The sequence below is a fragment of the Gymnogyps californianus genome, chromosome 1, assembly GCF_018139145.2.
Source record: "Gymnogyps californianus isolate 813 chromosome 1, ASM1813914v2, whole genome shotgun sequence".
Taxonomy (NCBI): Eukaryota; Metazoa; Chordata; class Aves; order Accipitriformes; family Cathartidae; genus Gymnogyps; species Gymnogyps californianus.
Window position 1 is genome coordinate 160,477,423 of NC_059471.1, and position 23,956 is coordinate 160,501,378.

Genomic DNA, 23,956 nt, shown 5'->3' on the forward strand with positions numbered 1-23,956 from the left:
AGCAGCTTTGCTCCATTCGGTTAAATGCCGAGTACACCACAGTAGGACCATTCCTGCACTAGAAGTGTTTACATCATGCAAGATGAGACTAAACAGGGGACAGTGATTTAGATAAGGAAGGGCGTAATGTCATTGCTGGCAAGGAGACAAGTGCAGGAAGGAACCAGAGAAGCAAGTTTTCAGGAACCAAGAAGTGCAGGGGGAGGGCAAAGGGATGTATGAGTGTACGGAAGAAGTGCAGGAGGGGTGACCGTATCTAAAAGGCAGAGCCAAGAAACTATGAAGAAACAGGTCCTAGCCTACAAGTGTATTGGACCCTCTGTCATTGTGATAAGGGAACACCACAACTACAACAAAATCAGACTTACTCTTCAAATGCTCCCCTGCCCCAGATAGCAGGTAGTAAAAGATGTGGAAGGTTCTCTCCTCTTTGGCTTGACGAATTGCACGTGACTTCTCCAGCAGATCTTCAGAGAGTCAAGGCATATGGCAGGACATACAAATCACTTCCTATTCTATGGCAGGAAAAAACACTCATACTACCTGATGTTCTCCTCATGCCTCATCCCATCAATGGGATATTGATTTAGCAATCTGTATCAGTCAACAACCCACTAAGCTTCTGGTATCAGTCTGCCAGCCTCTGAATGATGGCTATGATAAGAGAGACTTAACTGATGAAAACAAGAAAAACAGTGGCCATGCATCCCTACTTGCCTTGGACAGAAGTGAGAATGGCTTATGAAATTCCAAAGCTATTCATCTTATTGCAGTTTATGCTTCCATTTCAGCCTCCTAAGATTAGAATTCACTCATTCAGAAAAGATTTCCACCATGATCACAAAGGTCACAAAATACTATATGAAGAAACAGGAGACTACAACAGTAATCTTGCCAGCATAAATTTAAGTGAATCCTACCACTTTCTCAACTAGACAAACAGAAAGTCAGTTGTGAAGAGATTGTTAGGTACCATTATTGCCACCTCTATAGCTTTTAACTTCTCCTTTTAAGAAGTTACAGAAAGGATACAGGTCTCGATATTAGCTCCAACAATGTAGCCGTTGACATCAAAGTTGATTCTGATGAACTTGCCCTAAGAGGAAGATAATAGCATTAAAATTAGTATTCATTCTATCTGGTAACAGCAGTAAACAAAGGTCAACCTTCTCTTTTTAATCCAGGAAAGGAAATTCAGAACAGGTCAGGCAGGTTTTAGGCAAAACATAAGGTCAGCCAATAGGCAATGCCTGCTGATCACAACGGCAATTTAACAAACAAGACACCAAACACTTTCAGACATTTCTGACATTCAGACAGCCTACAATTCAAATTCATTATGTTTCAGCCTCGATTTCCCACAGCTAGGGTCCCTTCAGTTTCATGTGCTATATGATGTAGACAGTTCCAACTCCCTCAATGTTAGCTTCAACCATTTTCATTTAGTTCCAGCTCTAGCTCCCCCATCTGCCTCTCAGATGCTGTCCATTGCTCTCCAGAGCAAGCAAAATAAGGACCAGTATTTGCTCTCCAGGATAAAACTGACTGTAATAAACTTACAATAAAAATCGGCATAGATGATCCTGGCACGGGGTCAGGTTCCTTCATTCCAGAGACCTATCAGGTCTATTCCGGATAATTCACTGAATGAAATTCACTTCCCAGATTAATTTGAAGGAAGTCACTCACAGTTGTCCTATCCCTGTCCTATCCATGGCAGCAATTCACCCAAAAGCAGATCAAGTCTTCCCTCTGGAAAGTGTAGAATACTGGCACCCACATCGAATAGTAATACTCACAAATCTTGAGGAGTTGTCATTCTTTACTGTCTTGGCATTTCCAAAGGCCTCCAGGATGGGATTAGCCTGGAGCAACTGTCTCTCCAGTTCTCCCTAGAGAGAAATCAGAAATTAATAAAGTAGGTAGCAGTTCACTGCATTAACCTTGGGTCAAACCAGCGCTGAAGTTTCAATTCACACTAGCTTGGCATCTGTTGTAGAGAAGCCATATGAAACCTCAGGAGACGATCCCTTAAACCTTCAAAGGAGACTCATTAGTTATCTGGGTAAAACAGAAACATTCACAAATATGCCTTATTCCCTTCCTCAACACAAGGGCATCCCAGTGCTGTCTTTCTGTTAACAAGAAGCCCTGCAAAGACACTTGGCCATAACATCCCACAGACTTCCCAGGATCAAAGCGAAACACCGTACCATTCAAGATCAGGCCCTCATCCCAGAAGTGTCTTGCTATCTAGGCTGGAAGAGTGAGGAAAATCCTGTCTTGCTACTGCAAGACAGCCCTGAACTCTGCTAGTAGTAGGTTAAGAAGTTACTCTGAAAAGGTCTAATGTTTTAAAAAAACAAAAACAAAACAAAAAGCTTGCACTAAGAGTCTACATCTTCCAAAATACAAACAAGCAAAAACCTCCTTTGTAAGGAGGCACACACAAAAAAAAAAAAAGAATTAGTGGTATCCCACAAACTGCATGATCGCTTGCGTTCTGCTGCCATATTCGCACACTCCTCCCCTCAAGGAACACAAAATGCTGGAGCTGTAGAAAAAGAAAATTCAGAACCTTTATCCCTGCCAAGTACTAGACCATTGGAGCATATACACCTTTTCCTGCAGGCTCTAGATATATCCCTGGCTGTTTTTAAAAATTACTTGTCCTCTGGGCTAAAAGCATGGAGTTCTATACATTTCAAGATTACCTAAAAAGCTTCTAGAGACAGAAAATGACAGTTTAGATTAATGTTTCTCTTTTTAGCAGTTACCAGTAAGTACTCAAGACTTCCTGTGCATAACGGATGGAAATGAAGTTTGATTCGCGAGAACTGGAATTTATGGGCAAATTATTTAAGGGTGTTTCTAAAGGAAAATTGTTCCCATTCATTCTCAAAGTGCATTATAAAACAGATTAGTCCTTACACAGTCTCTCTAAAAATACATGCAATAAAAAAAAAAAGGAAGATACATGAGAAACTGTACAAAGAACTACAAGTCTTTATTTCTTACTTCCACAATGACTTCACTTCATGCTTGCAAAGTGCAAGGCCAAACAAGACCCTCAGTCCCTGTAGGGCTGCACATATACAGAAGGGGCAGCTGCTGCAAACACTTTCATTCACTGTCAAGTATAACAAGGGGGTTAGCCCTGGGAAGGGAACCTGAGCTGGGACATCTGCTCTCTCACAACAGAGCCAGCATGTGGCTTTGTAAGGAGAAAACCTCGAAACTAGGGCTCAGTCCTTGAAACTCTGTGGCATTCACATTTCCCCTCCTATTCTGGCACATGTACTGAAGTTGGAACACTCTTCCTTCACCCCATTCCTCCTCCCCATCCTGCAGTGAAGTCCTAGGCCTTTGTTTGCAACTGCAATCCGTTACTATGTAAGTGAGTATCCCCTCCGATGCTGGCATCTCAACCAGCAACATGGCATTTCAACCCAACTATGAAACAAGGAGGGAAGAGAAAAAAGCCCTTTTTTTTCTCCTCTAAACAGAAGTCAGGCTTTGACATCAAATCTATTTTAATTATTTGGCTAAAAATAAAACTAAGGTCATGCTCAGCTACATAAAGATCAAAAGTTTATAGAAATCCATACTATAGACTCTCCTGTTATTTAGTACCTCAGGAAGAAAGCGTCATTAGTGTCAAGTAGGTCTTGGTAAACTGTAGATTAGAGGCGATTAGGTCTCTTGAACCACCAAGGTAGCAATATGCACAGAGAACGCCAGCTCAGGCTGACAGCAATATAAAGCTGTAGGGAAAGGAAAATGCTAAAGAGCTGGTCAAGTCAGTTAGCTCTCATGATTTGCCTTAGCACCATGATACAGTGGGAAGATCAAGTTCTCAGCATGCCATGGCAATGGCACATACGATTAAGTGGCTGCGATTACTGCAATGTATCCATTCCTCACTGTACATTGTCTTAGTTCAAAAAGACAATTCCATTATCTTCAAAATTTTAAAGACGTTTTTGGGTGGAGTTTGTTGGGTTTTAAATTTTGATGGTCACCTTTCTCTGAAGGAAGAGACTTCATTATTATTATACAATCGGTAATTCTGCAAAGCAAAACCAGTACAACACAGAGCTGTCCATCACAAGCTTTCTAGAAATTCTAAGGTTCCTGTCATTAAGATGCTGCCAATTTTCTGACACCTGTAATTGCCATTCCTTGACCTTAAACAAATTTGTTTAATACTTGGCATGCATTTGAAGTATGTACAATATTCCTCATGAAAACAGAAGCAATAACAGTAACTGGATCTGTTAGCCTGTGGTTGGGCAGCGCACACTCTTCAGTACGTTCCCTTTCTACTGCTCTGAAGTTATAACACCAATTAAAAGCAACTAAAACCCTTGACATCTATCTTGTACTCTGAATTTTTGGCATCTCATACACTTTTTGGAATGATTTCTATGCAAGGTAGAGGTTTTGCCAGCCATTTATTCTTCAGGAAGTATGGAGAAAGGCATCTAGAAATCACAGCTAGCTTTAACAGCGTGCTATTTAAAAAACTAAAAGATGGGGGAGGGTGTTTGGGGTTTTTGTTTGGTTTGGTGGGGTCTTTGGGGGTTGTTTTTGGGTTTGTTTTTTGGTTTTTTTTTTTTTTTTTTTTTTTTTTTTTTTTTTACACTTTAGGGATTTGCTTTTGTATTCTTCTCTGCAGTCATGTGAGAGATTCTCAAATAACTGAATCCCAACAACAGTGGGTTGGATGGGGAAGGGAGAAGGATCATCAGTAACCTAAGCTTCATTACAAATATTTCAGCATTAGTAACTATTACCTGTGAATTTCTGATCAGCTGCGAACATTCTCATCTTGAAAAAACAATCACTGATTTAAGTCAGTAGAGAAGCAGAGACTAAACATGGGAAAACATCCATCTCAATTTCCATAAATAAAGTTTCATCAAATGAAAAAAAATGTTTATATAATTAGATTCAGAAGGCCCCAAAAGCAGCCTTAATGTGCTTAGTAGTCACACCATGCAGCTAGAAGCTATTTAGCTGAATATACTAATGCACTGGGATCAGTGGAAGGTGCCGCTACCTCCAAAACAAGAGAGCTAGAATTGAAGAATATGCTTTATAAATCTGATCTTGCTCTGATACTTGGAAAAACAGGGGTTTACATCCAAAACTTCTAATAGGTGACACTCAAGAAATCTTCCTGGTAGATAAAGTGTCACTACTTTCTATATTATCATTGGTTAAGTTCTGTGCCTAGTGTTGCAGCGTAAAGGTTCGACACTATCATATTCTACCTAAAGACTAAAGATCTGCCATGACCAGTATACCCGAGATCCTTGAAAAATTTAACGTATTCATCTTCATAAACCCTTATAATCTGGTTCCAAGTTTAAGGTTTGTAAAGAATTGTTGCATAGAGCGCTCATTGCCAATTAACATTCAAAGACTCCAGTTCTAAATGCTCTCTGGTAAGGCCACTGTTACTGTTTAGTGACAAAACTGGAGCAAAATGTGAGCTGCGGGACTTTTCAGAAGAATCAAAACTTGGGGGGGGGGGGGGGGGGGGCGGAAGTAAATATCAAACTTGGGAAAATCACCAACCAGTCCAACTTAGGACCGTTTCATTCTCCTAAGCAGACTGCCTGTCCTGCTTTGGTGGTTGAAATTTTGCTCAAGGATAAGCAGTGGAAGAATACTTAACTCAACACCATGATTCTATTTTCCACACTTAAAAAAAGAAAAAGAAAAAAGGAGAATGTTTCTAAATACAGCTACTGACAGACCATGGAAAAAGCCTTCATATGTCTGAAAGTTTAGCACATAGAAAGTTTTTTTTTGGTTGGATTCCAGAAGTTACTTATTACTATGTGTGCGCACACACATAGCATGCCTGTGTGCAGAGATGCCTTCTTATTCATATACTCTACATACATAAGACATGCCTACACATTAAGCTACTATGGGAAAACTCTTATGTAGAGATACAGCAGACACACTTGGCATCTGGCTTTCATTACACAGCTCACCAGTGAACATTTCCAACGCGTTCAGCTCTGGCTAACAAGCTCACAGTCCTGGAACACTCTGTCTGCAGGGCAGCCTTCCCTCCAACCTTTCTTTGCAACCTGCAGCGACAACTCACTGCATGGAATAGAAAGCTAAACACCTAACTACATTTATCTTACTAGGAACACCATACACACTAGACACTTATGGTTCTAGGAAAGCCTGGTCCAGTCCTATTGCCCTGAAGGAATACTTCTAGAATGGTATATCTGGGAAAATCCTGCAAGAAAAACCTTAAATGCAAACTAGTATTGAGCACAGAACACAAGTATTCTTGATATTACTTTAGCCTCCAATTGAACATCCTCACAAAAAGACTACTGTGCACCACACAAAAAAAAAAAAAAAAAAAAAATTGTGAATTGTCTATGGATTTGTTTTAGCTGCAGAAAGTGATATTGGTGTGGAGTGAAAAGCTGCTCAAAAAAATCACACAATGGGACAGAAAACGCATTCCTGGTGCAGAACGTGCAGTAAACGTGCAGCTCACCTACGAGGATACAACTGACGAATTCGGCAATAGTCCATCGGGGGAGAGGGAGGGGGAAAAAAATATAAGTGAGACATCTGTAAAGTCCTCCCACCATCACCACCACCCTCCTTTCATGTGCTGCTAACACTTGCTGTTTTCCACCCTTCTAATGTTTTCCTACAATTTCAAAGTCTTCAGCTGATGTCCACTAGCCTATCATTGTATTCTCCAGTTTTGAGACAGTATGTATAATAGCCAGACCTAATCTATAAAGGTACAGAAGAAAGGAGACAACTCCTCCACCGAAGGATCAGTTTTAAACTGCCTAGACTGGTTATAAGCAATACATTCATGTGAAAAGATCAGTACGGGTGATGCTTCATTTATAGTGTCTCTTGCCCATGCACTTGCCCACAAATCCAAGAGGTTGTGGATGAGTTTATCCCCACTGTAGGTCCACTGAATTCAAAGGAGTTATGACTTAGAACAATGTTCCCTGGCTTGCAATTTTTTACAAACTTTTATTGTTTCATAGTTCACTGTCCTCCTCAGTCCCCTAACAGATGTTAGTATCTAGGCTTTTATTGAGCAATATAGCTTTTACCAACATCAGCCAATATATATTTATTGTCCAAAGTCAGCACAGCAATAAAGCATCATTAAACCTAGGTCTTACCTGGTCTTTTTTAGACTTGTGTGAGGAAGCAACATGAGCCAGATACTGAATGACCTTCTTGGTGTTCTCTGTTTTACCAGCTCCTGATTCACCTCTGCAAAGAAAATCTGCAATTCATTCACAAACAAGACATAGGGGGATATATTCATATTTCTAACCCCAAAAGGGCCACAGAGCTCCTTAACTGCATTCTGGCCATTGCAGCACCTCCCTCAAAACCAAGAAAAAACATGTTGTACTGGCAGCAGTAGCAGTGTAGCTGGACTGCAGGCTAGCCCTCAGCCAGTTTGCAGCTGGGTGCAGGTTCCATCTGCGTGCATGGAGGAGGGAAGGCAATAAAGAACTATGCTTTCTAGTCACTTGGATATGAAGATTGCCAAGTGGCTGAGGAATAATTCGGAGGCTGCTGTAGAGGTAGGGGTGAAAGGTAATGAAGTGAATCTTTCAAAAGGAAGCCTCCTGACTGCAAGAAGAAACATACCAATTCCTTAAGCAGAACTGAGGGCCAACCAATTTTGCTGTGTTTAGAAGAGAAACTGCTGTATCAAGAGTATCTGTTACTGTATCAGCCTCATCAGTATGAATGTACTTAAACATAACAGCTGCATCAAATCTGAAGGACTGCTCCAAGTCTTTTCCATTGACAAAGCTGTATTTCTTTAGGAGTTTGAGCACAGGGGCTGTTTCAAAACCTCCCTTCTTCCTCCACTTCTTACGAAAATTATTATGCAGAAAGGATTAAATATATATTGGAGGAACTCCAGTGGGACCTTCCTTGACTCTCATTATTACCTGATTTACTAAGCCTACCCCCAAGCACTTACAATTAAGAGAGTCCTCCAACCAAGAATTTAAACACACAAACTTTGACATCCAGATGAGCTGACAACTGTAAATACTCACGTGCAAAGGATGGACTGATCCTCTCGATCTAGAATAAAATTTTAAAAAATTAGTCAGACTAAGACTCTAAAACCAAATTTGTGTGACAGAATGAAATCAACACCAGAGACAAAACCAGGAACTAGTAAACTCTGACAAGTATCTTCAGAAATATGGCCAGGTAACCCCTTCTCCAGCAATAGACTCCAACCTCCCACCATATGTCAAAGTATAATGGCACCATAGCAATTTCATTTTCTTCATCCAGAAAGAATATTGTTTGCATTACAATTTTTCTACAAACAATACAGAAGTCTCCCACTGAACGTTTCTTTACCACAGAGCTACAGTTTGATGTACATCTACTTGTTCTTCAGCCCCCTGCCCCTATTATACGAGGCCATACTGATTTACAAAAGTTATCAGCAGGGCAATGGAAACAGAAGTGGGCGGGGGGGGAAGTGGGACAGCAACCGTTAGAAATCCCAAAGTACCAAAAACTCACATCAAACAGAGGCTTTCACCCCCAAAACAAACACTGGAAGCTCAGTGAGAAATTTTTGTTACTTATTTTGTACAGAATGGACTTGAAAACTACAACACTGAGCAGCAGCCTAAGTCCTATACAGCTGATTTGTTTGTGGCACCATCCCCTGTTGTATTATCACAGCAGCTGGTAACAGTAGAAACGTTTCCTTTTTCATGTTGACATACCAGTAGATATACTAATTCCTGTGTTCAATTCCCAGCTGTGGATGATAATATCTTTCCAGTTACAGAACTTACTTCACCCAGCCTATCCACCACTATCTTCTCCCACATCTTTAACCTCCTTTCAGCTTTCACCTACGATGCCACTTCCTCATACGCAGTCCTGACTAGTCCTTCCACCATGCCTTCACCCCACTGTTCCTCCACCACTTCTATGTGAACACACTGCCCTGCCTCTGCCTCGGTTTCACCTTTCATCCACTCCTCCACCCTGTACCACCCCCACCCCCACCCGCGCCCCCAAATCTGCATCTTATTCCTCCCCAATGCCACCAGACACCAGCTGGGAGCACTGGGCAGATTGGAGAGTGCCTATGCCTACACCACAACAGCCTTAGTAGCTTGCAGTCATCACGGGGCAGCAAGACCTGTTCAGACATGGAACAGACTTGGGCACAGCAAGTCAGTCACAGACAGTCCACAAGAGCTATTGGGGCACTCACAGAACAGACTCTGCCACCAAACTCAAAATCCCTATTAGTTTGTAAGTTATCCATTTGGCTGTGGTTTTCTGGTTTTGTTTGATTTTAGGGGGTTTTTTTGCTTAAGATCAAGACCAGAGGACTATCAGATCATCCAGTCTGAGAACCTCAGTAATACAGCAGTTAGATTTCATCCAGTTATTATCATTCTTTCCTTTTTCCATGCTGAGCCCCAATTTTGTGTTGGACTGAAGTCTAATCTCTAAAGAGAGAAAGCAAGCGTCAAACATCCATGGGAGTACACAATTCACTGGATTGCTCTAATAAATTATTTCACAGCAACTGGTAACCTTCATCAGTACGTTTATGGATGTGACTGTCTCCATATTTTAGCTACTGGTTCTTTCTATTCCTTCCTCCAGTAACTTAGAGAACCCAAGTACACTCAGTATTCTCCCCGCCAGAGAGTACTTCGACGATATAATTGAGTCACTATTCAAGTTGTTTTGTGCAAGATAAAGAGATTGAGCTGTAATTAGGGAAGGCTTTATAGTCAGATAGAGTTCAAGTACCTGAAACCACTTTCTATACCCTTAAACACTGCTGCTGCAAGTGAATTTAGCATTTCAGTCCTAACATCATGAATGCCATATTCATCAAGAAAAATCTCCTATAAACTCAGTTTATAAAGAAAGAAGTATACCTAGCCTTTGAACACATTTTCATGGAATAAGGAAAGCAGGTAAACCTACCAAATTTAAGATTCTACCTTTTCTTAAATTATTCTGAAACCAGGAATGGAAATATTAGGTTCACACGCCACAGATAGGCAACTCCTGCTCTTAAGCTTCTGTACTGGAAACTGATTGTATGCAGATGAGCACAAAAAATTAGAGGAAAATAATCTGCTTTATCCCTGTTAACACTGTTCTCAGTAAGAGCTGATCAGCCCTAAGACTGGAAGAAAGCAAGCAGAAGAAAATCATCAGTCAAATGGTTTTGGTCCAGCAAATTCTTAAGCATTCAAAACTAGATACTGCAGCTTTACTAGCATTGCATATTCATTTTTTTCAAGTGCTGAATTTTATTCATTGCCTTTAAGATATGCACTCCTTTTGCTGAGGGACAGGCTAATAGTAGATGTTAGCCAGCTCCAAGGGCCCCACCTATTCAAGGTTCCCAGTGGGTCAAGGGCTCAGCCCTCTGTGTGACTGGGCACTTTGAGGGTGGATCAGGGGAATAACTAATGATTCATTTATGGATTGCCTAAGGAAATGTATTCTTCAGTAGTGGGACACCTGGGTGCAATTCTCTATCACAAAGCAGCTATGTGAAAGGACAAGATTGTGCCTCTGAATAACATCTGACTTTCGAAAGCTTGACTATAAACAAGCAGCCTACTTGTCCTAGAAAAGGTTATACTCATGTTCAGGTACTACAGAGGCTTTTCTAAGAAGCCAATTTGAGAGAGAGAAAGAAAAAAAAAAAAAAAACCCAAACAAAAACCATAACCCTAAGGAAGGTGATCCTTATTCCTGGTAGCCAGCTCTGGTCTTGGAATTATGAGCTGGGGCTCCTCAAACAGCCAATAGAGTCCCAAACATTTGAATAGCACATGCCTTCCCATTCCCTCTCCTCCAGAAGATCCTTATTGCAGCAAAAAAACATTGGTAAGCAGGCAGATAAACCCACTGCCCAACAGAGAGAAAGAGATGATCAACATCGGATAATGCTAAGAAGCTCTTTGGCACTGAACACTTTTTGATCGTGACAAGTTTTGTCATACTTAGTTGGGAAGCTCTTTTCGAGCCTCGTTCCAGTGAGGCAAGGTAGCAACAGCACCCTGAATTGACCCGAGAAGTCCCAAAGGGGCAAGCACAAGGTTTTTCCACACCTTAACACAGAGCAAGGTGTTGAAAGGTGCTCAGGCAGGAAAAGTCACAGACAGTGTTCAAAATTCTCTTGGCACTACGTTTTCCTCCCCCAGCATACTCTCCTGGTGGCCCGCTGCAGCTGCATTAGTCACCTCTGCTTTAAGCCAGCAGGAACGTACCTGCGAGTGCAGGCAAGTCACCGGCAGCGTGCAGACACTGCCATAAAAGGCAACATTCCTGTTTGCAAACCGGGGGAAATTCTTTCCCAGCACTGCAAAGCAGCAGTCATTGGGATAGCTGGAATTCTTCTAATTGTGTACAGACAGACAACTCGAATAATGTGTTGAGCAACAGGAAACTGGAGCCGACCAAAGGGCCAAAGAGCTAACGCATACAAAAGTGTAACTCTTAGATACACTTCCAATTAAGAATTGCTTTAAATGCCAATATTCATTCTCCATACAATACTGACTTGTGCCATCACGAATCAGGATTCTGTTGCCCAGACAAGAGGCCACCTCCACCCCCCTTTTTTTTTTTTAAAGGATCATTCAACATGGGCGTACTGCACAACTTCAGTCAGCACTTGCCTTTACTCCATTGTCAGTTGTGCAAGCAACCTACTCAGCAAAAGAGAATGTGCTGGGTACCATAAACTCAGTTGCTTATAATAACACAATCAAGAAACGCCTGATTAAAAGAAATCTGCATCTGCTTGTCAATCCTAAGCAGAGTCACTTATTAAAAACAATCCAGAATAACAACTCATTAGTTAATTATAGCAACAATTCTGTATTTCAGACCAGCTGGCAAGGAAAGGTTTTTATCTAGGCTCTTCTTTAGCTCTCATCATCATAGCATTCAAGTGATCATAAGAAGGAGCAGCCTCAAGCATCCAGAAATTCAGGAAGTAAAACATCCTTCAAATTTAAGCTATACAGCAGTATAGTATAATAAGATCCGTAGATTAATTTTACTATATAAAAACCCCCCATATCATCTAACTCATTCTTGACTTTCTTCAGTCCAAAAAATAAAAGACCACATTTTAGACTGCTTCCAGGACCTTCAGCATACATTAAAAAACTTACTTAAACCAAAATTTGTTTTCACAAGGGAGACATCTTGTACATAAAAAGTCCTCAGCCAAATATTCTACTGCAAAACAACGAATGTGAAGGAATGCTGAACTGCTGTGGTCAAATATATTGGCATAATTGATAAATTTATTAATCCAAATTCTTGAATTTTCTTTTTAGATGTTTTGGGATGGGAGAAGAAAAAGGTTGGGAGGCTAGAAGAGAATGTGCAATTTAAGCTCCACATCTCAGTTACAGAACATCCTAGCAGGCCTTTATCACCCACTTCCTCTGCATGAGTGACTCCAGTTTCAAGCCTGTTCATCTCCATAAAAGGAGAAGTAATATAGCATTCACACAATGGTGACATCATCTCTCCAGCTAAGAGGAAGTGTAGCTGAAAGGCAAAGGCTTGGCTTGCAGTCCCCTGCCTATAGCTGACTCATTAAGGCTAAAAGCTTAACCATAGCTAGATGGTACCACCCACCTCCTAACCACCGAGCGTCTGGCAGAACTGAGCAGCCCAGCCCTCTAGGTTTCCGTTACTATACTGCTCCCCTAGCATCGCAGTGAAAGCCTGTAGCCCAACTTAGGCAACTGGCTGGCTGATCAAGTTAGAGAGTTGACCTAAAGGAAGAATTAGTCTTAAATGCATGTAAGTGCTTCAACCATGCAGTAGTTTCAGTTCCTCAGTCTCTCCTCAAACTTCTCTTCTGACTTCAACGTAATCTTACAACCAATGTCCTTCCCTCAGGGCTCTAACACAGAAGGAGCCCCAGGCACTTGACACACTATGCTACTTGCAACAACCCCACTGGCATAAAATCTAATCAAATATGGTCACTGTGGTGCTTTAACCTACATGCTGGTTTGAGTAGCATCAAAAACACTCCAGGGGAACACCAGAACCGAGCCTGAGAGCCTGTTTTTGCATTATCATTTAAGGAATGCATTACAGAGAAGTTTCAAAATGCTAATAATCTATCATCAAGTACAAAAAAAAAAAGGAAATCAAATGAAGGACAAACATAGCACATCCAAGACAGCTCTCAACAACAGAACTTCAAGATGTAAAAAAAGGAGAAAAACCACTTGAGTTGGCAGGAACACTGCAGTACCAAGATTCAGCTTTGCATTATCTGAAGTTTGACAACAGTCACAAGGAGAAAAGTAAGTTTCATTTCAAAAAATGAAATATATCCTACTGGGTCAAACGCAAATATTTATTTCCCCAAGCCATTTTTGGACTAGAGCCCACACCCGTTTCTCTAGCATTCCTTAACTGAATCTGGAGATAGCAAAACAGGAAAACAAGTTAGGCTGTAATTTTAGGTTATACAAATGTTTATGAAGTTCTGACAGGAAAGAAAAACTGGTATACAGCCTGCAAAAGCTCAGGCAGCTCAGGACACTAAAACAGTGAACTGCAGGGAGACTGACAGCAAGGGCTGAACCATTACATAAGTGACTGCCAGAGAGCTCCTACTCTGGTTTACAGGAATGAAGCAAGAAGGGTGTGGTAACGACTAAAAAACAAGTGGGCAACGGACTCTTTTTTAGCTCCTTGTTCTACTGAAAACCACATTTCAAGACACAGATTTTGAGCGCTGCATTTAGAGATCTCAAGTAACTCTAAGTATGTAAAACATTTCTTAAGAAAATCAGAAACGACGCACATCTTTTCTTGCCATTTGTATACAAACACCATCAAAACGAACATCCTCCATAATTAGTATCCAAACTTAACGTTGCCCTTTGCATCAGAAATTTGGACAAATCTTGGAAACAAACTAGTGAAACCACAGGCTATATTCTTTTGGGTTTAGTGCAAACAGAACTTGACCTTTACATGCAACTTGAAAGAGACATCTGTGCCTCTACATAATCTGAATAGCTCTGTCAATCAAGTATCCCTGAATTGGTAAGCGCACACAGAATACTGTGTAGAAAATAAAGATGCACTTTGGTACAGCGCAATATACAGTGCAGCACAGCAGACCAATGCTAAGTAGCAAGCTAAGAAAGAAGACTTGAGACCAAGAAGTTAAAACAGAAGTGTTCTACTAGCTCAGAAACATAAGAAATATGTAAACATCTAAGAATTACAAATAAAATATTTCAAGGTCATGTTCTATAGAAGCAGATCTAGAGGACTGTTTCTTGTGAAAATGACAACTGGGCCTGAAGTGCATGTGAAGATCTACAACAGCAAGTGATTTGTCTTACAATAACTAACACTGTTTCCTCCCTTAATGTAACAAGGTCAATAAAAATCATGAAGTTACTATGCTTCAGCATTTTTTCTTTTAAACACCAAACCCAGAGACTACCTAACTACCAAGTGAATATCAGCAAGGTGCTGACTGCACAGGCTCCTTTGCAGACTAATCCATCAAGGTCAAGGAGGGTTTAATAACTGCGCAGTGATTTTAAGAGTTTTGTTCAGTGAACCGTTAGGAGCTTTACACTAATATGTGGAGAAACTGGATGAGAAACGAGATGGAGTACATTCATTAGCAATGTGCTGTCTATTCCCTTGCCTACCTGTCTCTTAGTTGAGCAGGCTGAGCTTTGGAGACCAGAATAACCATACTGATCTAACATATTACAGAAGTTTCAGACACTGGCATTAAAACAGCCATCATGCTCCAGACACCAATGACATTTCTAGCTTCTATCAGTATTTGACATAGAAAATTCCCTATATGTGTTCCAAATAGACAAAGAGGTGCTGTTTAACAGCTTTAAAATATGTTTTTCTAAATATGTCCCCTGGAGACTATGAATTGAGGTAAAGAATGTACCACTTCAGTACACATCTGTTGCATTAGAATAATGATTTGTTTGCTCAAGACACCACTCCACTTGCAGGCACTGTACTTCAATCATCAGCACCAGAAGAGTAATTCTTCTGAAAGCAGTCAGACCTGAGGCTTCTGGCATCCAGGTTACCCAGAGAACAGAAACATTAAGACAAATGGTTGTTTTCTCTGAAAACAAAAATGTTACACTTTTTTTTTTCCCTAGAGTTCTGCTCTTGAAGCACAGGAAGTCTCTCCAAGTACCATGCAGCAAAATAATGTTTTCATCTCATTGTCTTGGGTTGGAGAAAGGAGGAAAAAAGAAAAAAAATCACTGTGAACACATGCTCTATCACGTTGTTGCTTCAAGGAAGTACTTCTGGTGAAATTTAACAAAAAGCAATTTAACCTCTTGGAATATATAAATGCCATATGACACTTTTGTGAATGGAGTAACCAGGGTAGACACAAAAAGAGGACCAAGCTCACCCATAGTGCATCAGCACAGATGCCTGGAAAGGGTTAAGTAGTTTCTGGATTAGCAGAGCTTGGAATAAAGCTCTCATCTTCCTCTCCCTTCCCAGTTCCTTTCCTGATGAACATCCCTTTGAATGGCCTGCTTATTAAAATACCATAAATTGACTGAAAACCAAAAAAAAAATTCAGAGTCCAAATCAATTAACATGCAAGGCTTTTCTGCTCTGTCAGCTTAAGAAATAACTATACCCCATGCTGACAGAAGTCAGAGTCAACAGCTTGCTATCCTTCTCCAGACCATGAAGGATTCCCAGTCTTCAGGGCTCTGAAAGTAACCTGGGGAAGGCAGCCTAATCCTAAATGCCTCCGGCTCATGTGGAGCACCGGACCCTTTCATCTTCTATTCTCTGTAGAGATTCCTGCCATACCACTGGCTGCTGCACCAAGCCTCCCCCACCGCTAAGCAAAACTGAGAAAGTAGAATAGGAATGTTGCTTTCCATTGCCCTAGAGGCTAGCCAGGACCAGAGACTGCAACGACATACTGACCGTCACTCCCAGTAGCAGACATCAGAATGCTACTGTTACCCTTTGCAATAAGGAAATAAGGCAGCAAATAACCCTAGAACGATCTCTAGGGTTCTTGCTAGCACACGTACACACGCGTGAAGCAACACACACACACAAATCTTTCCAAACCTAGTTAAACAGGTCAAAGCAGGCTAGTTCAAAAGCTAACTGGGAATGATATTCACATCCAACAAGTGTTCCAAAAAGTCAGTGACAAGATATCTCAAACCAGGCAAAGAAGAGCTGGGGTAAACCTCTAGACTGTCAATACTGCTGAGAATATTGCAATAGCTAGAATTGTTCTGGGAAAGGTAAACACTCCAGCAGAGCCCATAGCAACTTTCCCATGCTAGGAAAACAGAGGCAGGGCTGCCATTCTTTAGCTTTGTACACCAAAGCAATTGAAATCTGGGATTTCTGAGTTTTAGACATCACTGAAGTAGTGGCCTGACGGAGATACCGTCTCTTTTCAAAAGGAAAGAAAATATCCATGTAGATTAATCACTAGCTCTGAACCACCATCAGACCAGGGAAGGTCACCTGTCCCTTGTTGCAGAATTGCATCTGTCTGGATATCCACTGCCACATACAGATATATCTGGCAGGGATGAAGGACAAGATGCATGCATGTGCAGTTCCAAATGGTTTAACTGTTGTCTATACATGGAAAAGGACTTCTTCGGTCTCCTTACAACAGTGCCAAAGAAACTGTTTCAGACATCTATGTAGAAAAGATTTCTTTTTAGGGAACAGTAACTGTGCTGGGTTAAGTCAATAGCTTGTTTAAGAAAAATATACATTGGTACTTGAGCTGACAAGGAGTGGGCAAGGGAGAGAAGGAAGTAAGAAAGGAAATGAAACAGTGATAGTAGGTTTATGGACAACCATGCTGCCACATATAGTACAGGCGGTGCATCTGTCCTTGTCCTTCATGGCAGATCCAGTCTTTGTCTGAGGGAAGTGAGGTCCTATATAGGTCCAGGTTCACAAGTTTTTTCCTCTGGATACAGCATTCCTTTCAGAGTAACATATCAGTAGTATAGCTGTATTTCTTCAAGATCTGCCACATCTTCAACAAATTGCCATCAGTACCCTGCCACCAGTCCACTGCAGCATGTCTGTATGGCTCACCCCTCCCCACCCAAGGCTTTTACAAATATAGCTTAATCGATCCATCATGTTAGCTCTCCCATGTGCTCTGCATGGCAGCACACTTCAGCAACCTTTCTCAGCATTCTCCACACGTAAAATTTGGTTAAAGCCACTAACACAGGTAAGCGGAAGGAATTCTTGCTCCCTTTCCACTCTGGGCGACCATATTGTTATAGTCCTCCTATGCTTGGAGGTGCAAGTGGTAGTGAGGGCAGGGGAAAAGCAGAATTCTAAAACTGAGTCTAATTAGAATTTTATAGCATGATTTTATTATATCTGGCCTGTGTTCAAAAAAGTGAGGCTAATGACAAGACCTAGGAGAGACAAACACCTTAATCATTGCTAGTCATCAGAAAATGAAGGAGTAATCAAACTCATACAAGCCATGCCAAATCAAACAGTCCATTATATCCTTTAAATCTTACAAAGCAAGCCTCTTCATATAACCCAGCTACAAACAGGAAGAAAAGCACAAAATACCTCCATACGTGAACACTCTCCAAGCATCCCAAATACAAGCACTGACTCTGTGAAAGACCTCCTCTCAGAAGGGGCGACATGCATAGGACATTCAGAGCTCCGTATTTAAAAGTCCTCAAGTGACAAACAAGCAGCAGACAATATATATGGTTCTTTACTTCTCATTTGTATACATGGGGGGGGGAAATAGGTCAATCTGCTTGCTTTCTTTTATTCTGTGAAAAGCCAACAGATGTATTTAATATTGCCTGATAGTAAGTTTTATTCTTAACAGAATAATAATGTAACCAAACAACTCCTGATGAGTAAAACTACCACTGACCATCACACTTCAAAATGCAGGTTATACTAAGCTTGTTTCACCCAACCAGACTGTATGACTGGATTTTAAATACTTTTGTTAAAAGCCTCTATCAACCAATACACATACTTGCCCACCTACAGCTATCGTTCCATAGTCTCATCGCTGAGAGGGAAAGTTCACTATCTCAGTTCTCCTTGCCTGCTTCTCTGAACCCTGTGCATTCATGCCAGTCTGTTCTTTATGTCAAGTTTAGCTCTTGCCAGACTCTTTGTAAGGTTCTTCAATCCACTAGAGCAGGAGAAAGCTATTCACCTGAACACAAAAGCTGGTACCAAGTAGGTGTCAGGTGTCTGTAAGCAAGGACAGAGGGGGCAACAATGCCTTTTGATAACAGCCAGTTGTTGTTCTCCGACAGTGTTTTGACTGCAACCTTGATTTGTGATTTCAACAAGAGTCATTATCTCAGTCAGCACTCACCTTGCATCATACTCCTGTAGGCTGTGTCTGTGATGGCATAGATGTGAGGGGGCATCTCATGTCTCTTTTTGCCTTTGTACATCTCCACTATTTCTTCTGAGTATATGGGCAGGTTCTTGTAAGGATTGATTACCACGCAGAACAGGCCTGAGTAGGTCTGGAAAGAAAATGCCGCAGCAAATAAAGACAGGAATTAAAAGTGTTGTATACTTGCACATTTTAACAGTATATTACTTGGAAAAAACCCAAACCACTCCTTTTTTAAGTGCTTCTTCCAGTGATGCTATGTGGGATGCTTCCCACTAAGCAGTATTAGAATCTGAGCAACAGCTAAAGTCATATCAACTTGACTAGTACTCAACCTTTCCAAGTATGCACAGAGCGTCAACTGACACATTAGTCACACTGATATCAAACTGGCCTGCTCCCTGGCTAATTAACAGTCCACTACGACTGGCTTTTCTTCCTTCTAAAGTTCCTATATTCAAGTCAAATGTTCATTTCATTATATAAGGTAGGTGCTCAGCTCCTAGAATCATGCATTTTATTATGTTCTGCCTCATGTTTGCTATTCATTTATCCAGTAATTGGTCAACTACAACATAATAAAACTTCAAGCCAAAATAGTTACTAAAAGAAAAATAAGACCAGTGTACTCCTTAGAGGTTTTCAAGACCACTGGACTAGGCTGAATTCAGTGTTGACCCTGCTCTGAACAGGAAGTTGGATTAGATGGCGTCCTAAAGACCCCTCCAGCCTGAACACTTTCATGATTTATAATGTAACAACTACAACTAGATTCAACACTGTAAGGTCATTAATGTAGTATAGTACTGAACTAGTCAATATAGAAAACAATTCTAAAGTATTCCGTGCTCAAAGAGTCAGCAACATTTGCCAAAGTTTACTTCTAATTCATCTCAAATGTTTAATTCATTGATCTGTGACAGCAAACCTCGATATCTCAATTGGTTTCCACTGGCTTAAATTCTACAGTTCTAATGGAAGACAACTGTCAAAATACTTCTAGTGAAAATATTAAGCTTCTTAAAAGAAAAAAAAAATCTTTGAGATCTGAATATCTAAAAAAACCCCCTAACAAACATTTTACTTGCAAAGAAAGGAACAGAGGCTTCTTAGATATTTCCTAGATATTCTAAGAATAGCATTCCAAGCCTTGCTCCTGGGGTTTAGAGCTACCCTAGTTCCCTGTCAATTTTAGAGGCAGCTGTTTGAAACATCTGGAGAGGAGTAGCTTTCTACAGCAACTTGCAGTGCTACTGGAAGAGAGTACATTTGGCACTTTTTATTTATATTGCTACCATCTCTTCTGTTGTTTGCTCAATGAAGAGTGCTTTGGAGTGGTAAAGAGTTCTCCACAATGAGTGCAGAGAGTACATAATCAGATTTAGCCTCTTTAGCTAGATAAAGGTAAGGATTAGACTACAGTGATCAGAAGGGTGAAAATAGCATCTACTACACAGTTTATAGTCTTATATCCAAATTTTCTCCATGCTGGCTTAATGTTAAGTAATTAGCCCACTCTTATATGCAGCAGATTCAGATACAGCTTTCATCCTATGTCCCCCAGAAAGCAAAAATTTTATAGGTATTTAAGATTCCTTTTCCATATCCCAGTATAAACTACCAGGATATGTTTCCAGACCTACTTTTTTTTTTTTTTTTTTAAATATTTGAGGAATACTTGAATAGCTTACAGAAAATACTAAATCTCCTTCCAAAGTGGGAAACTATGAAAGTTTGCTAAAAACCTTTTACTGTAGGACTTCTAAAGTTCCAGGAAGCTAACCTTCAGTGAGACATTATAGTCAGGTTAGGTTTGAGGTAGTGCTTGAAAGGAACAGTTTAAGGAGTTTGCAGAAACCAACTTGGCAATGCTAGTTCCTTTTGCCTCAGCCTTAGTTCTCCATCATGTCAGACAGTACTTGTACAGCACAGAATAGCAGCTGAAAGACTGGGTCGTGCTTTTCTGACATTGACTACACTAGTGGAAGACAGAGTAGGACCAAGAGGTAGAAAGGAGTCAACTCAAGAGTAGCATGTTCACAGTACATGCAATACACCTTTTCCTTATACTGGCATGGAAATAATTAACATTGGAGTCAACTGAACTGTTAGAAGAAAAGCTGTAATTTTATCAGAGTTCTGGAAAACAAGTAAACAAAAACCCTCTAGGCTGCCAGTTCCAGCTGTCTGCATTAGCAACCTTCTTGCCTCAAATCCCATGGCAGCAGCAACATGCACGTAGCAATCAAAAGAAGATGCCCTATATAGTCCCTGTTCCCCCCTGCAACAAAACTGTAACTCATGCCATAGACCAAACCTACCTCTCCTTTGAAGATGTTAATAAAGCTAAATGCCTGTTTGCTGCTTTTGGGGGATTAGAAGCGAGAGCAAAAGAAAAGTGGTAGCAAGTACTGTAGTAATATTCCACAAGGAATGTAAAGTTTTCTTGTCTGTATTTGTGTGACTTTTTATGGCCATGTTTGCTGACAAATTAGAATTGTTGCTTTTCAAGTAAGAACAGTGTAAAGGTCTGAAGCTGGACTGAAGCAGGCTTACAGATGAGAGCAGCACTTCAGAAAAACAGAAGACATTAATTTCAATTAGATTGATGAAGCCATGAAGCAGGTATGCAGGAAGAAGCCATCACCTTCTTCCAGCATTCTGGCTGCAAGGAGAAATACCTAAGGGAAGTTTCCTTGCAGTATAATGATCTCAGACAGATGTGTGAGGTGGTATTTTTGTCTAATAAAGAGAGGCAACTAATCATGGCTGGGATAGGCAACTGAGCGAGACCACCATGTCACAACTGCTGGTCAAGCACACTGACAGAGTTTTATATAGGAAGCAAGTTGAATTATATTGAGCAGAAGCTGCCAGCCCTACCATAGAGAAGACAAGAGTCATCTTCATCTTAAAGTACAAGTAAAGACTTATATGCATAAATCTCTGAATTGAACCCAAGGCTCCAAATGAAAGGCTAATCTATTATAAGCACAGCTGGCTTGGAAATCTATTCTTTGTTTCAGACATTACTATCTCAAAATAGAATTCTGGCATTACCTTTTGCTAACTATTTCAAGTGACACACGGGCCAAACTGGAACTAGTTTTATTTTTCTAACTGCTAAACTAGCTCTGAAGAGCTGAAAGGACCGTCTGCAGCATGGCACAAATCTGACAGCATCAGAAAGTTTATTTTCCAGCAACTGTTAACTTCAATGAAATAACTGGAACATGTAAGGTTGAGTTTTGAGTTTCACGCTGAATACAAACAATGCAGTTCAGGTAAGCAACACAGAAGCTGCAAATGATCTTCTGATAAAGCATTCCGAATAGAGAGGGTTAATGTGAAAGTCAGTCTATTAGCAAGTCACCTCAGTACAGAACCAATCAGCACACGGCAACAGCAAATTGGTGTCAGACTCAAGCTCTTAGTTCTTGAAATGTTTGACACTCCCTGCTCAAAATTTGTCTGCACCAGCCATAAAATTTTCCCCTTCCTTTTATAGGATGGGTAGACAGAAAAATAAAGTTAAAAAAAAGAAAAAAAAAACCACAAAAACACATAGTCCTGCTGGCAAAGAAGAGAGAAAGGACAAGAGCAGAACTAAATCATGCTTATGATCTTTCCAGAGACATTTATGCTAGAGATACATTGCATGTATTCTCTTTCTTCAAGAGGATTAATGATCAACTAACAGCCACTCCAGTAAAAGTATTTTAAGCCTTCACATTAATCTCCTGACTTCTTGAGAACTGCTGACAGGTGAGATCAGTCCATTTCACAAGTGCACAGAAACAGAGTTTTGGCAAGACTAAGATTCTGTAAAAGAGAATTACTATGCTAGGTTTACTTGGGTGAAGGGTGTGGAGATTTTTTAATACTTCTTACAGTCCAATTAGAAAAACTCAATTTATTACAGTCACAGACTATGTCTGAAATTTCAGAGGATATCTTGCAAGATATGTGAAACAGCCTGTTGCATAGTGTGCAACAGACTGAGATGCTGTTGAACTATTTTCAACAACTTATTACATAACCTAGCAATGTTTCCTGTTCTAAAAATGTTACACATGATCTTGCACATCCTATTTCATCTCAGTACCAAAATTCTTCCCTCTGAGAACAGATTTTGACCAATAGTCAAAGGAGTTATTGACTACACAGAATAATTAACTGCATGAACCTCCAACCACATTAGCTCTCAAAATTTTGAGAGCAGATGGTGGGAGTCAGACTAAGTTTATATCAGCTTTGCATCCTTCAGATGTTCTCCGATAATTTCTGCAACAGTTGTCTATATGCCTTCATGCCACTCCAGAAGAGCAGTGGTCACAGCACTAGCCAGAGTCAGAGCTTCTAGCTTGTGTTCATGCTCCTTAACTTAGAAGGCAACAGTTCACAAAGGTTTCTACCCAAGATGGATAGCTAGGGTGAATTCCTGCTACATGGTGTCTTAGATACCATGAGTCCCTGTTACGGCAGAAGAGATCATCTATAGCTTGCCACATAAGATGACTGCATAAAAGACTATATGCCTATGGGTATGACAAAGTAGTAAGCATTCAAAAAAACCCAAACCATACAGATAAATATTGCAGAGAGTTTTTACTTATGTTGTCTTCTCCATATGACAAGAGAGGCAGCTTTTGGGTTTTGGCAGCACAAAAAGGCGGGGAGGAGAAATCTAGACAGACTTTCTTCAAGGACTGTATGAATATACATGTTTACATATGAAATTGATTCTTTAATACATTTTATTTTAATAGATCTTCTAATCTACTGTGAAGAAGATTTCATAGTGCCTAAAAATACTGAACATCTGTCATTTCTACATCCCTCAGGATTCCATCTCAGGCAGTCCCATTTTAATTCTGTAAGCAGGGGCTAGCCTGAGAATAAACAAACCAAGAAACGCTAGTTCCTGTTTTAACCAGTCACTGCACCCAAATTTTACATTACCACTGAGTTTAATCATTCATTCTATGCCTGCAGAGTATTAATAAAGTAGAGGCCATCATGATGAACATCTGCTGGCTAAACGGAGGCCACGTGAAGAGGAAAATCAGAAGGGAACTGAAGAACCAGGTCAAGGTTCCAAATTCTCCTTCCCCACCTTTCCCTATTTATTGCTTTTGGTATCCAGTGAAGTAGTTGCTGCATGCTTCATTGATATGACCATTGGTCCCATAAACGGTATCTTTGTCATTTCCACAGCAATAAGAAGCGGGAATCTCTGCTTTTGTCCGTTTTGGGGTGGAAAGAAAAGGAAATATATCCTATCTGTAAGCACATGCAGGCACATATGTGCCTTCTCTAGTAAGACACTCGTAGATCCAGAATTTTTGTAACACAGAAAGCTTGGCATTAACATTCTTTCCCACTGAAGCTCCAGACGTGGGAAAACACAATTCAGATGTTAGGTATATTAGGACCTTATTTTTA

General features: G+C 40.5%; 1 protein-coding gene across 1 annotated transcript in view; it reads right to left on the minus strand.

The window, feature by feature from the left end:
- Positions 1-23,956, minus strand: part of MYH9 (myosin heavy chain 9) — a 73,134-nt gene that overhangs the window by 32,571 nt on the left and 16,607 nt on the right. The window contains exons 3-8 of the mRNA XM_050910991.1: positions 18,485-18,641; positions 8,100-8,127; positions 7,197-7,290; positions 1,800-1,892; positions 1,033-1,096; positions 369-467 (exon numbers count right to left, since the gene is read on the minus strand). Of these exons, the coding sequence (XP_050766948.1) occupies positions 369-467; positions 1,033-1,096; positions 1,800-1,892; positions 7,197-7,290; positions 8,100-8,127; positions 18,485-18,641 (535 nt within the window). The remainder of the gene's footprint in view (positions 1-368; positions 468-1,032; positions 1,097-1,799; positions 1,893-7,196; positions 7,291-8,099; positions 8,128-18,484; positions 18,642-23,956) is intronic.